We start from the raw sequence: 20,277 nt of genomic DNA, 5'->3' as shown, positions 1-20,277 counted from the left end.
GATAAAATTTTTACCAACCTTTTATGGAAGGAGTTGATGAGGGCGCTGGGCACAAGGTTGAATATGTCCACGGCTTATCATCCTCAAATGGACGACCAAACAGAGAGGGTTAATCAAGGGTTGGAAACATACTTAAGGTGTGTAAGCTTCCTACATCCTAAGAGCTGGTACAAGTGGTTATCCTTGGCCCAATGGTGATACAACTCTAACCACCACACATCCCTTAAGATGTCCCCATTAAAAGCCCTGTTTGGTTACAAACCGCCTATTTTACCAGTAGTGAGCAACTATTCAACGGTGCCCACTGTGGAGGAATATTTGCAGCAAAGAATGGAGGTTTTGCAGCAGCTAAAAAGGGAGTTAGCTTTAGCTCAAAATAGGATGAAGCAAATTTCGGACAAAAAGAGAAGTGAGAGGAATTTTGAGGTGGGAGAAGAAATGTATTTGCGGCTTTGGTACCCTTATTTGAAGTCTATATCCCATGGACAAGTGTCCAAGCTTAGCCCTAAATATTATGGGCCCTTTCCCATAATTGATAGGATCAGACAAGTAGCCTATCGACTGCAACTTTCGAAGAACTCCCACATCCACCTAGTGTTCCATGTGTCCCTCTTGAAGAAGTCAGTAGGAGCACAAAAGGTGAGTCCCTCCCTACCTACGCTGCCTAGGGAAAATCGTGAAGCTCTAAAACCAGAGGCCATAGTGGACAGGCGAGTCATTTACCAACAAGGGGCACCACTAATCCAGGTATTAGTCAAGTGGCGAGATAAGATGGCTGAGGACAGCACTTGGGAGTACCTTTTTTATTTGCTCAAGCAGTTCCCAAGATCAGCCAATCTTCTTAGCATTCTTGAGGACAAGAATTCTTGAACTAGGGGGGAAATGTCACGCTACGAGACATACCTTGGGAATAAATTTTTATTGTGATTTCTTGCATTCTATTAGTATTATTCTGTTAGTGTTATTTCAGCTATTTTAATTTATGTAATGCTGTAGTTTGTTAGAGGTTGTTAGCTCAAAGGAATCCACATGCAAGTGGAGTAAGCTGGCAAAGGCGGTTACAACAACTAGGCTGTAAGGAATCTTCCTTGGCTGGTTCAATTCTCTCACAGTCTCTTTCTCTCTCTGTTTCTCTTTGTTTCTCTTACTTCTCCCTATCTCCTTAATTTCTTCCTCATATCACTACTTAGTCGTTAGAAGAAATCTTCCCATTCACAGGGAATAGGAAGAAATAAGGATTGTCAGGATCAAACTATGACATTAAGCATAATGAATTTGCATATGTACCTATAGATGAACAAACACATTCCATAGCAAAGAAAGTGTCAATTCTTTATCTCCACTAGCAATGTCAATTCTATAATCATTGATCCATCTTCATCAAATAATGGCGTACCAGCCTACTTTAGATGTTGTAGGGGAATGCCACAATTAACCATATTCTTTTTATGAGCATCTGATGGGATCACCATTTTCTATCGATAAACGTAAGGCAACAAGACACCTATTACATGCAATATCCAACTAAGAATAATAGAACCATATTATAAAGATTAAGCTAACCATGAGTATGGAAGTGTCATGTTGCAAGAGCTGAATGGCTCTACAAAGCTGCACCCCATCTCGGAGATCTCCAAACAAGTCTGTCACCCTGAAGTCATACTCATTGAGAGGACTCTGGAGCAAAACAAAATTGTTGGAAAATTATTCTATTATGATATAGAAAATCTCTGTCATATATATATATATATATATTCCAAGTTGAGTTAATTGACTAATTTTCAAGCATCCAGTGTAAATGTGGAAATGAATGTGGTGCATTTCACAAAGTTAAGGAAAACATCCAGTATGAATGTCCTTCTTGTCCAAAATATGCTATTCATCTGTCAGCTACCCACACCACAAATGCATGTAAAACAGATGGGGGGTGGTAAACAAAAATGAAATAAAGAGGATATAACAGCTACAAACATGCACAGATATAAATTGATATAAAAACAATTACACAACTATTAAGCCATGTAACCTGGAAACGCGAATAAACGATTTCCACTTTTAATCATGAAGATAAATCGATGTAGAATCAATCAATATCAAAGTCAACAATAAACTAAATAGCAAATAACATACAAATTCAAAAAAGAAACCGATTAAGCCTTGTTTATCAAAAGAAAAAAAGAGAAAAAGAAATAGAGCCCTAAGATTGATAATCCGCACCCTGAGCTGGAACATTTTTCCTCAGTGAAGACGACGACATGGCGTGACAAAGAATTGCCCATCCTAGCATTGACAATATGGAGAGAATCCCAACCACATAAAAGAAAACATAACTAATCTAAGAACCCAAGGCATCAACATGAACCTAATAAAAAATGTAACTGATCCACAAAGCATCAGAGATAGCAAAATCTCCAAAAGCAACGACACAAAACCAGTGGGGCTAATTAGTGGCATCTCCTACGGTGGCCTAGATGAAAGCACTATCGGCGATGGACGCATTGCAAGAGAGCTATCCGCGAACTGAATTGGCGTAGGAGGGGATCAGAGGATGTTGAGAACCATAGCAGAGAGCTCGTAAAAAACCCTAGACTGTTGATCTCTACTTCTTATCATGCCTTCTGAAGCAAATAAAACTACGAAATCGTAGAAAATCGAACGAACAATTTTTGAAATGCTAAAATCGAGGATCCAGATAGACACGGATATATGAGGTTTAAGAGGAGTCAATAATTCAATATTATCCACCTCTCTCCCTCAGTCAAACTTTATCTATTCATTGGTTTGATTGGAGAGTGCTTTACGCAAATGACGAGTTCTAATAAGGGAAGGATTTGTTTATGGAATATGGAGGCGATGACGTTGAAGAGGCATTGAGGAGGCTACGGTGGCATTGAGGCAGCGAGGAGGTGGTAGCGATAAGGACGACAACCAATAGGTGTGCTTTGGAGGCGATAGGCAGGCAACGACGAGGTGGTGTAACACTCGGTGTTACCGGTGTTAAGAGAAGGAGAAAGGAAGTGAGAAACTTCCAAAAATGCCCTTGAGAATGAGAGAGATCTTAAGAATGATGGTGCCCTATGAGAGGGGCATTTTGGTAAATTAAAAATAATGCCTAAGTGGAATTAATTACGTAAGTGAATTAAATTCCCATTTTTGTATAAATGTGGAGATAAATGGGATTAATAATTCACAAAGGGTATTTGGGTAATTTTGGAGTAAATTCCATAAAGGAATTAAATTGTAGAAAATGGGAAAATAGTGGATATTAAATTATTTGAGAAAATAATTAATTTTCCCTAAATTGGTGAATAAATGTGGTGATGCCACATGGAGGGTTGAGATGGAAGCTTGGAGGCAAAGGCTTGTGTCTAGTGGTGACACATGACAAATTCTCCTTTAATGAGGAGGAGAAATTAAAGAAATGAGAAATTGGGAAATGGTGGGTGGTGACACATGACATAATCTTGTGGAGTAAGAATAAGCATTTAAAGGAAATTCAAAATGGGGAGATAATGGTCTTTCAAGCATTAAATGCAAGCCATGATGATGTTGCCTAAAAAAAGAAATTGAAAAATAAAAGAAATTAGTCATCCATTAATGGTGTGAGAATGGAGAGAATTTCTTAAATGGGAAATAGGTGATTTATGTCTTTCAAGACTTGTCTTTAAAATGGTCAAATTAATTTAATTAAAAAATAAAATAGAAATTTCCAAGTGATCCAATTGTTGTGCTTGAGTCTTGGAAGAAGAATGGATCCAATGGCTAGAAGTGGATCTTGGAGGATGGCATGGATTGCCAACTTATTAAGAGTGTGTTTTCTCTTAAGATTGGAGATTTATTCTTCCAAAATGGATGGATGAGATTAAACAAGGCAAAAGCACATGGATTGTGCTTTCTTGTGTGGTTAGGATTTTCTCTCAAAAAGCCAAGGGAAATCAAGGGCTAAGATGAAGTCTTGAAATTTAGATATCAAGACAAGAGAAGTATAAAAAGGGAAAGAGAGCTTTTGTCTCAAAGTTTTGCCATTTGAAGAGCCTTGATGAAGAAAGGAAAGATAAGAATGAAAGAAAGAAAGGTAAGATCGTTTTGTGTTTAAGCCACAAGAAGGTTAAATCTTTTCTCTCTATTTCTTCTCTTGTAATATGGATTTATTTTGTGTGTAAGGATCTCTTGGGTAGAAGGGATTGAATGAAGCTAAGAAGGGTTAAAAGCTTCAAAGAATGCTAAGGTAAGGGATAGCCCCATGGGATGGTGGCTTGCAAGTGGCAAAGTATGTACTTAAACATTTTAAATGTGTGCATTGACATGTTTTTCTCGTGTTCAAGGACCTATGGCCATGAGGTTGTGTGGGGTAGAGTAGTTTAAAGCCTCAAACCTAGGTGGTTGTGAGGATGTGGAAACCCTAACCATGTTGCATTCATGCATTTGGCATCACATGATATGTTTTTGTTCATACTTATTGTCATTGCACCCTTATTGAGCTTAATGGCTCATGAGGTTTTACCCTCAACTTGTAGGTTGTTCATGTGCCAAGAGAAAAAGGGAGTGTGCAAGCTTGAAGTTGGGAAGCTCATGGTGGGTTTATAAATTTATAGCTTAAAGAAACCTAGGCATGTGTTTATTTAAATTTGTGGGATCATGGCTTATGGAAGCCTATATGTTGTTTGTGCTTCATGTGATGTAATTTAATGGTTGGTAAGGGCTTATGAAGGCCTAAGTCCATGGATCTAATTTTATTTTGGAATAAATCTTAGGTGTTGGAGAAAATGATTTTGTGGGAAATGTGTAAATTTAAGATGCATTTTATGGGTATTTAATATCTAGAAAAATTTGGGAAAAAGGGGCCAAGAAAAATGTTTGAGACATGTAGGCATATCATGAGCGGTAGGCGGGAGACAGGCGAGTAGCGCACGGGCGCGCGTAAGGGCGCTCCGGGGCATGCGGACGCACTCTGGGGCCGTGCATTAGCGCTCGGGCTCGGGTACTGGGGCACGCTAGCAAGCCCTACTGGCCAATTTTTTTTTACAAAATTTGGAAATTTGGGGCATTTCTTAATTGATTTTGGGCCCGGAGGAATTTTCACAATAAAGGAATTTTTTGGGCTTTTTTTTTAGATAAATGTCGAATTTTTGAAAAATGGAAATTTTGAGTTTTTCCTAAAAAATTGGTCAAAATCAATGAGTTGATGAAAATGGTGATTTTTATGGAGCCCGGTGGAATTCTTGGGTAGAAGAAGAATTAAAATAAATAAAAAAATGGCAATTGGGGCAATCTTAATGATAATTAAATAGACAAGTGTGGTATGGTTAAAACCCAAATCTGCTAATGGATCCTGGGGATGAGTGAAGGGAATGACGAATCCTTGTTACCACTTAGGGCGTTTCGTGTTGAAACATAGTCTATCCTTCACATAAGGCCTGGCATGTGAGCAATTCGGTTGATTGTTCATGAGTGGCACTTGTGAGTGGGAATGAGGCATCACAAGTGGCAACAACGTTGAGGCAGCAGAGGCAATGGGCTAGAGAAGGTAGTGAGTTACAGTGAGAGGAGGAAAGCAGGGGAGGGGTTTAGAGCAATATGCGATTTAGGGATTTACTAAGAAAGAGGCGGGCTTCTTCCACCAATATTTTATTTTATTTTTTAAAATATTTAGGCTGCGTTCTCTTTACTTTTCAATTTTTAGTTTTGAGTTTTGAGTTCATTTTTAATTTTTTTATTTTGGTAGCCTGTTTTCAAAAAATTGAAAACACATTCTCTTTGTTATTTTGAAAAACATTTCTCAAAACAAAAACTAGAAAACATGTTCTCTTTGAAATTTTATAAATAATATTTTATTAAATGAATTTAATTATGTAAAAAATAAAATTATTTAAATTTAAATAAATAAATAAATTGACTTGAAAAAAATAGCAAGTGGGATCATAATGTGATTATAAATAGGAAGCATTAAAATAAAAATTAAAGACGTGAACTAGTATTACATAATGTAATTATAAATGATAAGATTGCATCAAACAATTCAATAACAAGCAAAATTCGATTACAAGTTTTCATACAAATATTAGAAATAAACATAGTTCAAAAATTAAAATAATAAAATAAAATTATAGACTTATGTACGAGTCATTTGATACTCATTCCACATTTGTGTAGCAATTTGATCCCTAACTTATCCCATTTGGGTTGTTTGACTAGTATCAAAATGTATGGTTTCCCGATCTTGACTTGACTCCAGCATATCATTAAATATCATATTATCTAATGAATATTTAGTGAATAACCTATCTAAAAAGTCCTCCTGACAAATAAAGTTATGTATTGTGCAACATGCAGTAGGAATTTGTCTTTGCCTACTAAGTGGATAATTAGTTATTAATTTCAAAATGCGAAATCTTGCCTTCAACACTCCAATGCAACGTTCAATTATGTGCCGACACAAGGAATGTTTATAGTTGAATAGCTTTTCCTTTCCAAGTGGTATTCCTCGTCCAACATAATCACGCAAATGATATCTTCGACCTCGATAAGGGGCAAGAAATCCAAGTATGTTTGGATAGCCAGAATTAACAAGATAAAATTTATCTGTAAAAACTATGATTTAAGATTGTAATACTATAAAAATATTTAGTAGATCATTTGAAGTATTAGAATATACCTCCCTGCGGCATTGGAAAGTTGTTCAAGGGTCTTGTAACTGTGTCAATGAATACTCGTGAATCATTAGTAGTACATTTCCATCCACCATCCACAAATATAAATTTCATATCAAAATCGCATGCCAACGTCACATTTTGTGTTACATTAGTCTTCCTTGTATGAAAAAAAGTTTGTCGTGATGCAGGTACCTAAGTTGCAACATGCGTTCCATCTATTAAACCTATACATTCCTTAAAGAAAGGATATTTGAACAAGAGACGCTCGTGAGATCCATTTTGATTTGTAGAGGAGATTATGTTTGTGCCCAATGAACAAACAACTCGTAAAACACGCTTAAACCATTTGTGGATTGTGTTGTTGGAATGCTGAAATCTATCACCAATAATACTATATCTTGTAGTGTGCCTTATAATCATTAGAAACATAGCAACACCCTCCTCGACGCTAACTTTTTTTCCATCTATCTCAGCCCTTTATGTTTCAAAGTATCACAAAAATTCATGAAAACATGCTTCTACGTCTGAAAATAACGATGACACACATCTGGATATCCATTTAAAATTTCAAGCATGTACTTTTTTCCAGTAAGAAATGATGTTCTACAAGGTGTCCTGTCAATAAATACTCATTTATTGGTAACAAAATAACTAAGCATCAGTATATCACCAATAGACGCATCCAAATCATCTTTTGTAAATAAAAAATCATCATCACTCAAATCTTCATCAGTTAAATTTTGAACCCAACTTGATTCAGTAGACATCCCTCTGCACACAAATATATTTTTAATCAACATCATTATCTACATCCATCATCATTTAATATATTGCTCAAACAACATTTACTGTAATACCCCATTTCGGGATAAGGTTGCCACACAATTTAGATGAGTTTAAAATACCGAAAAATTGTCTGATGGCAGTTATAAGTATCAAATCAACTGCAGGGAATGCCTCAGAATAGAATTGTTTAAAGAAAATGATATGGTCTCGATGAGCGTTCCAAGATAAGATTTAGGATATCGAAAGAAATCATATCGGGAACAGTTTTCGGTACAGCTAAAATACAACTGTCATTTTGGCTGCAAAATCGAATTATCGTAAGGGACTCTCAGGAAGTCAACGAAAGCTTGAGGGGGCTCTGATTTTTCGTAATGAGCAACATTTCAGTAGTTTCAGGATGAAACGATAGCCCAGTGAGGACACTGGGGAAAAATCGGCATCTTCGAATAACTTTGAAGTTATTAATTTTGCATTTTCGATATTAAAATGAAAATTAATTCAGTGTTTGAGGGCATGGTTGTAATAAGAAAATTACCCAGGTGATATTAGATGAATTATGGGATTAAAAGTGTAATTTTCCTTATATGTTGGGGTATTATATAATAGTTATATATATATATACATCTCGTGCGTGCGTGAGCCATCCCTCTGCAAATTACCCATGCCCTGCAACCTTCAACCCACACCCTGCAAGATTGAAGCCACGTCTCTGCAAGTTTTGGAAGGATTTACATGCCAAGAGGGATAGGCGACTCAATTGGGTGTTGGTGTGTTGCCTATAAATAGGCAGGGAGCTTGGCCGATTGAGAAGCAGTAAGAGAGATTGGATGAGAGTTACAGAGAGATCTTTGCCAAGAAAATGAGAGGAAATGGAAGAGAGATTGAGAGAAAAGATTGGGCTGAGCAAAGTTGAGAGAGAGAGAGAAGGAGATCGTGAGAGAGAGGGCCCGATCGGTGGTAGCCAAAGAAGTAAGCGGCCATAGCCACAAGCTTCAAGTAGCCATGACCGCGGGCAACAAGGTGGGTGTGTAGCTGGGCAGCTCGTGCGAAGGTGGATGGTGGGGTCGCAATGAGCTGAAGCAACTACAGGAAGCCATGGCTAACGCGAAGGGGAGTTGTAGTTTCTCATAGGAGGCTGCTCGGCGTGGTGCGGCCAACAGCGGAGGCGCGCAGTGGCGCTGGTAGTGATGGCAGCCAGCGGAAGGGCCAAGCGGCCTGTGGCTGTGTGCACGAGGGAGTTGAAGAGGAAGAAGAAGAAAAAGGAGGAGGGAGAAAGAGAGAAAAATGAGAAAAGAAAAGAAAAGAAAAGAATGAAAAAGAAAAAAGAAGAAAAGAAAAGAAAAAGAAGGAAAATAGAAAAAAATTGAGAAAATTCTCGAAAAAATCCTAAAAAATAGGATTTGGATATTTATTAATATTTTGAAGATTTTGAGCGAGAAAATTATTCAGGCATGCGTTTCGAGGATATGTCACGCATACCGAGGAAGCTAGAGGGGCTAAATTAAGGTAACTAAAATTCCTTAGAAAATTTCAGAAATTCAGGAATATTATTTTATGAATTTTCGTAGTGAAATATTTGAGAAAATATTTAGTTTGGATTTATTGAGAAAAAATAGGAAGAAATAGGGAGAAAAATAAAGAAAATACAAGAAATTATGGAATATGGGTTTTAATACTTATTTAATAAATGTGCTGATTAGGATGCTTTGAGGCTTAAAGTTGAAGTGACTCTTGCGAATATTGTGGTTGGCACGCAAATCAAGGCGAAGCACGAATATCGAGGTTACCCCGATAAGCTTGAGAAGGTAAGTGGTACTTCCCAACTTGATTTAACTTTATGAAAAATGCTTGGTTTATAGGTGATTTATGTTTCAAACCCCGATCCTCGGGAATGCTTTCATCATATTGACATGCTCTGATATGTATCTATCACGTAGACTGCATACATGACATGCTATGAAATGCATATGTACAAGGTCATATCATTAATCGCGCGCATTGTGGCCATAGGGAGTACGAACTGGCATCGCTGCTTTACTAAGGGTGCCCCCATACACCCCAGCTTCGAAAGAGGTGGCCGCAAAAATGATGAGTAGCATGAAAATCTGGAGTAGGCCTACGGCCATGCTTTGTCTGCAACTGTAAGTGAGTACCAGGGAGAGGGGGGCATTTAATGAGGAAATGGCCATTGGGATGGCCTGCAGGATGCGTGGCGCCCTTGATAAGACTGTTTCACGGCGAATTTTGGCTATAAATAGCCAAGATCGAGTGAAGCTTTCCATCCAAAAATTTCATTTCTTAGATCAGGCATTTGGGGCAGTGTTGGGAGGATTTGAGAGTGGGGTTTTGGTCCTTGCATCGTGGGCAAGCTTTCTGGAGCGTTTAGTGTCCAACGGAGCAGCGGAGAAGGAGAATCGAGCTCGTTGAAAAATCGCACAAGCCACCGGAGCCGAGACTTCATCGCACAAAATGAGGTATTTTGTTATGTTTTTTTTCTCAAATCTAAGGTCGTAATCGGGTTCGGGAGGTCAAAATTAGGGGGAGGGGAAGCTTCGTTTGAAGCTTGGAGGCCGGCAGCATTGCCGGCGGTGAAGCAGCCGCCGGAGATGGCAGGCCAGTTGGGCGCGTGCAACCACGCGCCTGCGAGTAGGAAGAAGGCGTGTGGATAGCACGTGCCCAACAGGAAAATAAAGTGTTGTTGCCAAAATACAACAATCTATTTTTATTTTTTTTTTACGTGGGAGAATGTAAAGTGCGTGGTTGACCACGAGAGTTTTTGGGGACTTGTGAGTCTTGAGGGTTCTGAGAGTCAAGTGTCCCGAGAGTCTTGTCGTCAAGGTGCGGTGTAGGTCTTGTCACCAAGGTGCGCTAAGGGTTTAATGATCACGTGGGTCTTGGCGATCACGTGGGTCTGGATGATCACGTGGGTCTTGGCGATCACGTGGGTCTTGATAATCATGTGGGTCTTGGCGATCATGTGGGTCTGGATGATCATGTGGCCTAATGATCTGATGGGTTGATGATCTGGTGGCCTAATGATCTGGTGGCCCAAAATAACCGAGTGACCTGAGGTGACGAGTGGCCTCGGATGACGGAGTGACCTGAGGCGACCGAGTGACCTGATGCGAACGGGTGACCTGAGGCGACCGAGTGACCTGAGGCAACCGAGTGACCTGAGGCGACCGATTGACTTGAGGCGAACGAGTGACCTGAGGCATTCGAGTGACCTGAGGCATTCGAGTGACCTGAGGCAACCGTGTGACTTGAGGCCAACGAGTGACCTACAAAACGAGAGCACCATTAGGACGCAGGTGGGGGTCCCCGTGCAAACCCTCTGATGCTTAAGTAAAAAATGAGAAATTGTACTTGAATAACTCAAGAGTGCGTACCTTGTGATGAAGGTATGGTCTCATATTTATAGCGGAGGAGAAAGAGAAGAAGTGCGAGAATCGGGGCGAGAATCTCGTGGCCCATTTTGATGATTTCGCGACCCATCCGAGAGGGAAAAGAGGAGAGATTGGCCCAAGCCCACTCAACCATGACCGAGTGGAGGGCCACTCTATCATGACCGAGTGGGGGCCCACTCGATCATGCCCTCTTTTGCCCTTTTCCTTGGCTCGATTTTGAGTGGCTCTTGTACCTCAACTTCATGCCCAATTTTCACATTTATTGAGCTCGAATCTCTCAAAACTAAAAACATAAAAGCTGTAGCTAATTCTTTTAGATTTCCATAGGAATTTGAATCAGCTCAATCAGAGTTCATACGAGAAAGTTATGGCCAAAAAACCAAAGCAGTGTCGTACCCACTCGGCATAACCGAGTGGGTTATGAAAAGTGAGGGAAAATTGGTCTCCCCTGTTAGTGTAGATGCTCTAGACCCAATCAGATTGGGCATGTTGTACACTGACAATTGTAATCATGTTATTATTTGAATAAGGAGTTGTTCAAATTCACAAGAAGTCATTCTATTAGTTTCTTATTATTATTGTAATAACAATGAAACTAGATAAAAGTCCATATGATGTATACTGTGATTAATCTATAAAGATGTGAGATGATGCATCACAGTTTCTAGACATCATTAAACGTCCCAAGTCGTAGCAATGTCAAGTATGGATATTAACAATTGCGGTAAGACTTGTATGTGCTATGTTTTTGCTATGTGATAGTAATGGGGGTCTCACACCCATAGACATGGGGATGTCTAGACAAGTACATAGGTGACCAATGTTGGAGAACATGTCACTGGACATGACTCACCATGAGAATCCATTTTGATTATATGTTGATGGAATTCTCATACGAGATGGGTGTAACTAATCCTTGGACCTGAGGTTGTCACGGTCATCTCATAAGAAGACCGGTATGATTTGACATCGTTTCGATGGGCCTAGACAAAGGCTGCACGTGGGCGATCGTTGGGTATATCGTGAGGCTTATGGAGATGGGTGCATAGCCAAGATGGAACTCGTCTGTCCCTTGATAGAGGATGATGTATCTAAGGCACCTCCAGTGGATATTCACTTTAAATCCATGGCGATGGTGAAAGAGATCAATAAAGAGTTATTGATTACTTTCTACTAAGTGAAGATATCCGGAAGACTGAATAAAACTCATGTGATCGTTATCAAGCAACACATTACCATATTTGAGATCACATAAGATACATTGACGAGAGGATCGAATTACACGGTAACCATACTCATGAAAGGTTATTTGCGGATTATGAATCCTTCTGAATAATTGGGTAGGCATGATGCCTTGCTAGAGGCCAATCTTGTCTTATGTGTTCGTACTGACACATTGCCAACATATTTGGAAGCCTAATGAGTCATACGCAATAGGCACGGTCCTTGGTTTAAACCAGAAGAGTGGACGTATGGTTAAGTGGGACATTTCGGCAAGAAGTTGTGCCGTCGTAGGTTCTCACGAAAAAAAAAACAAATAGACATAATGACGTCGATATGGCGAGGGGTCGTCATAATGGAAAGAGTTTCCTAAAATGACAATTAATTAAATTATGAAGGAGTTTCTAATTTAATAATTTTCTATTTGTTGGAGTAGCAAATAGGAAATAAAACATATTTGGACTTAAGTTAATATTTGGACTAAATTGGATTTGGGCCAAATATTAAATTAAATATTATATTTGGACTAAATTGGATTTGGGCCAAATATTAAAATAAATATTGTATTTGGACTAAATTAGATTTGGACCAAATATTAAATATTATATTTGGACCAAATTAGATTTGGGCTAAATATTAAATATTATATTTGGGCTTGAATTAGATTTAGGCCAAAATATTTTATTTAAACCTATAAAAGAATTTGGGCTATTTAATTATATTTCTAGTTGGACTAGAATAAGTCCACTTAATATTCTAATTAAATTAGAATTAATGGGCTAGCCCAATCCATTAGGGTTTTAGAAACCCTAGGATATTTCACTATAAATATCCCTTTATAGGTTGCCCAAAATTAAGGGGTTTTTGGTGTCGTTTTTCAAGAGTTGAAAAATGTATTACCGCCCACTCTTCTCCGTTTCTTTTGGCATCAATCGAAACGAGGGCGTTCTTTTTTCGTCCATACACAAACCGTGCAAAGGAGAAGGAGCTAGCACTCCTATTCCTCTCTCCTTGCCAACGGACGCATGTCGCGTATCACGAGTTAGAGGCCGGATGCTTGGACGGCTCGAATCCACGAACGACTCAATAATATAAAGGTTAGATTTGTTTATTTGTTTGTGAATGATTTGATTTCGACATTAATCTAATCGTCGGGATCGGGGTAAGTTCAAAAATTTTTGAACTACGCTGTTTGCCCCGTAGCAATCATGCTTTACTTTCAGTGGTATCAGAGCCATCGTCGAAATATTTCAATTCCTTACATGCGGATTCGTTTATGTTGTTATTTGTGAAAAAATTAAATAATTGTTGCGTTTTTATTTTTTGGATTGCAAAACGTTTTTGGGTGAAGGGCGAAACGGGGTTCGGGGTGCATACGGATGCACCGGGGCGTCGAAAGACGCGGCCAAGTGGGGCCCGTGTGCACTGGGAACGGCCTGGGATGGCCTGGGCGTGCGCAGGGCCTAGCCAAGCGCGGCCTTGCGCGCTAGGGTGCGGCCGCGCGCGGGCATGGAGGGCACAGGCGGCCCCAGGCGCAGCCGCGCAAGTGCAAGGTGTGGCCGGCGCTGCCCCTGCCGCCCTCATGGGCCACGGCCGCGTGCGCCAAGAGCGCCCAGCGCGGCCCAAGCGCGCCCAACGCGTGCCAGGCGTGCCCCATGCGGCCCCAGCCACGCCCCTTGCCTTTTTGGGCTGCCCAACAGCCTCCCGCCCCCCCCCCCCCGCTCTCTCGGGCTTCGGTTTGACCCTTTCTCGGGGTACACGTGAAGTACCCGGGCCAACCCTTCGGTGGTCCAGTGCATTCCGTTCCCTTAGGTGGGGCCCGGCCAAATTATTTGGCTATTTTTTATTATTTTTATCCAATCCATAAGTGTATGACACCTATGGGTCGTGATTAAAAATGGGTCAGGGCCGTTAATTGGGTTATTTATTAATTATTGGGCTGCTAATGTATGTTTGACATGCATTAGTTGATCCAAAGCCTGTTGAGCCTTGTTAGTTAGACTAATGGATGGAGCCCAAGCCCAACACAATTAAAACAATTTTGTTTTTTTTCAAAATTATACAAATTTTCAATTTATTGAAAGCGTTTCATTAAGTTTGAAATAGATGCGACAATTAATTAACATAATTATGAATGAATCAATTAGATTGATTGCATGGGTGTATGGTATGGATCGAGTCGACCATTTATTTTATGTTGGGAATGAATGGTTGTAAATTTAGTTTTTGAAATAGGGCCTGCGTGTCCTGCCTCTCTTATACTCTGATGTACATTCTCTTCTCATCTCACTCCCCCCGAATGAAACTCGGGGTTTCTGATTCTATGTAATGTATGTAGAATAAAATAGAGTAGTGATAGTTGTAGTTTGTATGAAAAGAAAGAGATGGAGCTAAATTGAAGACAAGATTTGAAGACCAACTAAGGCTTGGAGAATGTGCTTGAGAAGCAAGATGTGATTCTTCACCTAGGTTTGACCCGCTAACTTCCCTTTTATGGCTCGAGGGGGCTAGCCGTAGTTTTCCATACCATACACCGGTTTGAGTCGTTTATTATGCATTATTAATTTGATTAATTGCATGTGATGAGACCTGAATAAATAAATAATAAATCCCTCATTAATATTAAGCCAACTTGCCTTCCATCATTATGATGCATTAGGATTCTAGCTGGCACTTGATTTGTTGAGTCACTCAAGGTCATGTGTCACCTATGATTCCTATCTTTCATGGGCCATGAGATGTCCCTGAATGATGGGTCTGACTTAACTAGAAAGGTGGGGTTTGTTGAGTCACTCAAGGCTTCACTGAGTATAGAGGCGAAGATTGGGAGTCACATAAGATGTGCTTAACAAGGAGTTGTCAACCCAATGAATCTAGGAGTTGCATGGAGATGCAATTGGTAGCAAGTACCTACCTAATCGATCCTATCACAATTTGTTAAGTCACTCAAAGTTGTGCGAGGGGAGATGGGATTCTAGCCTACTAGGAAATCTTCCAACGGGATTTCCCGAGTTATGTCTTGACGGTGGCGAACTCGTAGAAAATAGTGAGAGCAATCATAAAATGTTACTTCTTGCAATTTATGATTTCGTAATTCAATATGATTATAATATCTCTATTCAGTTGTTGATCCAGAATGACTAGAAACATGTCGATAAGATCGATACTCGAGGCCGGGCAATAATACTTTCAACGAGACTAATTTCTATAACTGGGAGATCATCTTGAGGATAGTCCTCACGTATGATAAGATTCTCTATGCAATAGAGAGATCTCTTCTTACAAAGCCACCAGTTAAAGAAATAGTAGCACATTAGGGCTGGATGATGCACGAGGGTGATATGATCATTGCTTGGTGTATCATTTTGGCTGCCATGACCCCGAAACATAGGTCGCAACATAAGAGTTATGATGCTTATGAGATCATGGCTAGGCTTAAAGATCATCTATTGAGAAGCATATCGTGGAGATGATACGTTTTATCAATAGGTTGGTAGAGCTGAACTTGGGTATGGATGCCGAAACTTACCCTAGATTTGGTGCTATAGTCCATCCCTAACGGCTATGGAAAAGACTTTTGGAGAGTGGTTGTTCATACTTAGGGAGACCAAGCCTAAAATTGATTATAGGCCAAGGGAAGTGTTCTCTTAGTTGAAGGGCCTAAGGCACACAGGGGCAAGCCCAAGAGTAAGAAAGCCAAAAGGAAGAAGAGTTCTTCCATAGCGCAATCTGAAAAAGTCCAGAAGACCAAAACCCGAAAGGGCAAAGAGGATGCAATTTATCTCCACTGTGATAAACCAAGAGGTGTAGAGTAAGAAGAGTTCTACTCATGACACTTCAGGTATTTATGTTATTGGAATTAATCTATCTACTTCTGATCTGTCCACATGAGTACAAGATACTGGATCTAATGCTCATATTTACACTTTCGTGTATGGGCTTAGGAGTACGAGAAGATTAACAATAGGAGAAGTGTACCTACACATGGGAAATGGATCAAAAGTTGTTTCATTAGTTGTAGGGACTTATTTATTGACATTGCCCATAGGGCTTGTATTGGAGTTACATAACTGTTACTACAATCCTAGTTTAACTAGGAATATAATTTCTAATTCTTGTTTGACAAGGATGGATTTTCATTTTTATTTAAAGATAATAGTTGTTCATTTTATAAAAATGAGTTATTTTATGGTAAAGCAACAGTACGTAATGGTTTGTATGTCCTTAATGTTGATACTCCTATCAATAACATAAATATTTAGCGACTTAAATCGGTGATTTATATAGCACTTATTTATGGCATTATCGTCTTGGCCATATAAATGAGATTCACACATCCAACTTATATAAAGATGGATATCTCGGCACATTTGATTATGAATCATATGGTGCTTGCGAATCTTGTTTACTTGGTAAAAATTGTTGAGTTCTAACCTAGTCAAGAGGGGGGGTGAATTGACACCTTTTAAAAACTTTAATGCAAAACTTATGCACGTATATGTATGAGAAAACAAATTTAATATAAACCAAAATTGTAGTTGAGAGTACGGGAGCACTTAAATACTAGATGGATAATATGATATCCGCCAGCTGTGCTAGTATGTGCTTAGATCCAATATACTCTTCAAATTACAACTTGGTGAAAAACATGTGATTTGAATGCACACAATAACAAGACTTTAAATAAACCAAATGGAATATTGAATGAGTACAAAGAATGATCAATTAAAGCAAATCAGAATATAATAGCCAACAAGAATGTAGGCCTTAGGATTTGGCCACACAAAAACAAAAACAAATAAGTATAATCAAGCAAGAATAAGTAAAAAGTGAAGAGAAGAAGGACACAGCGATTTATAGTGGTTCGGCCCTTATGGCTTACATCTACTACCTAAGGATTCCCTTCCTTAGGATTTTCAATCAAATCCACTATATGAAACTTTTCTTACAACCACCAAAGCCTTCACTTGGCTTCACCACCACCAAACTATTTATGGAGTCTCACACTCACTAGTTTGGATTTTGTACGCTCTTTACAAGATAGTAGAGATTGAAAAATAGGGTTCTCTCAAAAATAATACAATGAAGTGTAGAGAACTCTCTTAGTTTTCTCTCAAGAAGATAGAGGAAAAGAAAGACTTGGAGAGAATGAGAATCTTGGCTAATGATGTAGAGAATGATAGGGCTTCCAAAAGTTATTCCAAAGCCTTCAAGAGACCCTTTTATATAGTGCTAGAGAAGGCTTTCCTTGATCAATCTCAGCCCTCCATGTGTCAAGTCTTCAAGCCAATCTCAGCCCTTCATTTGAATTCTTGATTTACCTTCTATAATCAGCTAACTTGATTGATCATCAAGATCTTTGACTTTTGTTGATCTCCAATCAGCCTTGAATGAGCAAATCAATTCCAATAATGCATGGTTGACTTTAAGGATTAAAATATCAACAAAATCCTTCATAATTCTTGCAAAATCGACCATAAATAAGAACTAATCAATTCTGACTTCTAGTTGAATCTTCAATCACCTTTGATTGTGCAATTCGCCCCTTAGCTTCCATAACAAGTATAGCTAATTTCAAATTTGAATTTAAACCTCCAAATGGTGTAAAATCCATCCAGATATTCTCAAATAATGAAGCAAATTTGTCCAATAATGAAGATATCAATTATAACTTCAAAAGCCCTTAATTGATCAAGTTTCCATACTAAAAATGTTGACAACAAGAAGAGAATCAATTTGTGTAGCTGAATATATGCAAGATATCCTTTGAATATTCTCCCATAATGAAGATATCAATTAGTCATAATGAGTAGGATAATTGATTCCATGATTTGAGTAGAGGATCCTTTTAATGAGATAGAATCAACAATAAAGGAAAGTAATATCAATCAAGGTTTAACTTTCAAACCTTAATTTCCTCCATTAAAGATGAACAATAATGCTGAATCTTTAACTTCTCCATTTGAATGCAATTCAAAAATTCTTCCATATTTAACTAAGTAAAGAAGCTTCTAAGAACCTTTAAATTTACTCCATGATTCTCTTACCATATTTAGACCAACGAGAAGATGTAACCTTGATGAGTGTGCTCCATGTGGCTGCCATGTCATCAAAATGCCACATTAACAATGCCATGTCGCCAAGTTACATATATGGCAACTCCATATAGTGGACTACTCCAATCTCCTCAAAAACTTCCATATATATCTTTTGAACTTCCCATATATGAACAAGGATTCAATATATCTTCTAGACTTTCCATTCTAAGAAGAACTTTCCATTCATAGCTCAAATACTCAAATTTCTAAAAAGCTCTCTAAAAACTTGTTTCCATATATAATGAAATCTCTATATAGGTATAAGAAGTTTCCATATATAACCTGTGTCATGAAATCACTAAAGAATAGCTTTGTAAGCCTTATGAAGGCTTCATGCTTTGTTAGAACATAAAATATAAATTCACATTCACACATGCCAATCATCAATCATCAAAATCTACACTCAACAAAAATGACTTAGTCTCTTTTTAAAGTAAAGGGAGGCTACATAAGTGCTAGGGTTTGTGCACATTGATGTGTGTGGACCCATGTCCACCCAAGCTAGAGGTGGATATGTCTACTTCATAACCTTTACTGATAATAGATCATGTTTTGGTTATGTGTATCTTATGAGACACAAATCTGAGGCTTTTAAAAAGTTCAAAATAATTTAGATTTGAAGTAGAGAAACAAACTGGGAAAAGTATCAAAGTACTTCGATCAGATCGAGATGGTGAATACTTGAACAGTGAGTTTCTAGATCATCTGAAGCAGAATGTGATTCTATCACAATGGACTCCACCTGGAACACCAGAGATGAATGGTGTGTCTGAAACGGGGATAGGACCTTATTGGACATGGTCTGGTCCATAATGAGTCACACTAAACTCCCCATTTCATTTTGGGGATACGCACTCCTCACCGCGATCTTTGTTTTGAATAGGGTGTCAAGTAAATCATTTACTCAGACTCCATATTAGATATGGAAAGGAAAGAAGCCAAATCTATCTTTCCTTAAGATTTGGGGTTGTCAAATTTATGTCAAACGTGTTGACAATAATAAGTTAAAACCCAAATCAATGAGATGTTTGTTTGTGGGATATCCAAATGGATATTACTTTTACCACCCATATGAACAAAAAGTGTTTTGTTGCCAAGCATGTGGTATTCCTTGAGAAGGAATTCTTAGATGTTGTGGCTAATGGGAGGAATGTTAAGCTCGAATAGATTCAAGACGAACCACAAACAAATACTCCCCTCCAGGAACCTGAGAAAGATCAGACACAAGATGTTGTGTCAACTCCCCAACCTTTTACACATGAACCTCGTAGGTCGATGAGGGTTCATCGCGAGCAAGAGAGATGCAGATTTCTCATCTCGGCACATGGAGATGTGCTTTTAGCTGAGAACGATGAGCCTACTACCTATGATGAGGCAATGTCTGACATTGACTCTGGGTTATGGCAGATGGATGACAAAATAGCTTTCCTTAAATGAAACCTGGTTGAGGATGTGTATATGACACAGCCTGACGGTTTTGTTACTCATAAACATGCAAATAAGATTTGTAACTTGCAAAGATCCATTTATGGACTAAAACAAGCATCCCAGAGTTAGAATCAATGTTTTGATGAAAAGATCAAAAGGTTTTATTTTTCACAAAAGGGAAATTGATCCTTGTGTTTACAAGAAGGTTAGTGGGAGCGCGGTTACCATTTTTAGTCCTATATGTGGACAATATATTGCTCATTAGGAATGTTGTTCCTATGTTGCAATCGGTTAAAAGATGGCTTTCAAATATTCTCTCCATGAAGAATTTGGGAGAAGCAACCTATATTCTGGGAATAAGGATCTATAGAGATAGATTCAAGAGGTTGCTAGCACTCTCCCAAAGCGCGTACATTGACAAAGTGCTAAAGAGGTTTAGCATGGAAGATTCTAGGAGGAAAATCTTCCCATGTCACATGGAATACATCTCTCTAAGGCTCTGTGTCTGAGGACACAAGATGAGAGAGATAGGATGAGTCGAGCACCATATGCCTTGGCTATTGGCTCGATCATGTATGCTATGTCATGTACGAGGCCTGATATTGCATATACTTTGAGCATATGTAGCAAATATCAAGCTGATCCAAGTGAGAAACACTGGATTGCTGTGAAAAACATTCTTAA

General features: G+C 38.8%; 1 protein-coding gene across 1 annotated transcript; it reads left to right on the top strand.

Moving 5' to 3' along the window:
- Positions 1-228: 228 nt before the first annotated feature.
- LOC127799785 (uncharacterized) lies at positions 229-870 on the top strand. Its single transcript, XM_052334010.1, has one exon. It carries the CDS (start codon positions 229-231, stop codon positions 868-870), a length of 642 nt encoding a protein of 213 aa, XP_052189970.1.
- Positions 871-20,277: the final 19,407 nt, after the last annotated feature.

The sequence above is a fragment of the Diospyros lotus genome, chromosome 4 (genome assembly GCF_014633365.1).
Source record: "Diospyros lotus cultivar Yz01 chromosome 4, ASM1463336v1, whole genome shotgun sequence".
NCBI lineage: Eukaryota > Viridiplantae > Streptophyta > Magnoliopsida > Ericales > Ebenaceae > Diospyros > Diospyros lotus.
Note: the sequence above shows the minus strand (reverse complement) of the source record. Positions and strands in the feature narration are given on the sequence as shown.

Coding starts and splice junctions, on each gene's coding strand:
- LOC127799785 (XM_052334010.1), top strand. CDS start 229: ATGTCCCCATTAAAAGCCCTGTTTGGTTACAAACCGCCTATTTTACCA.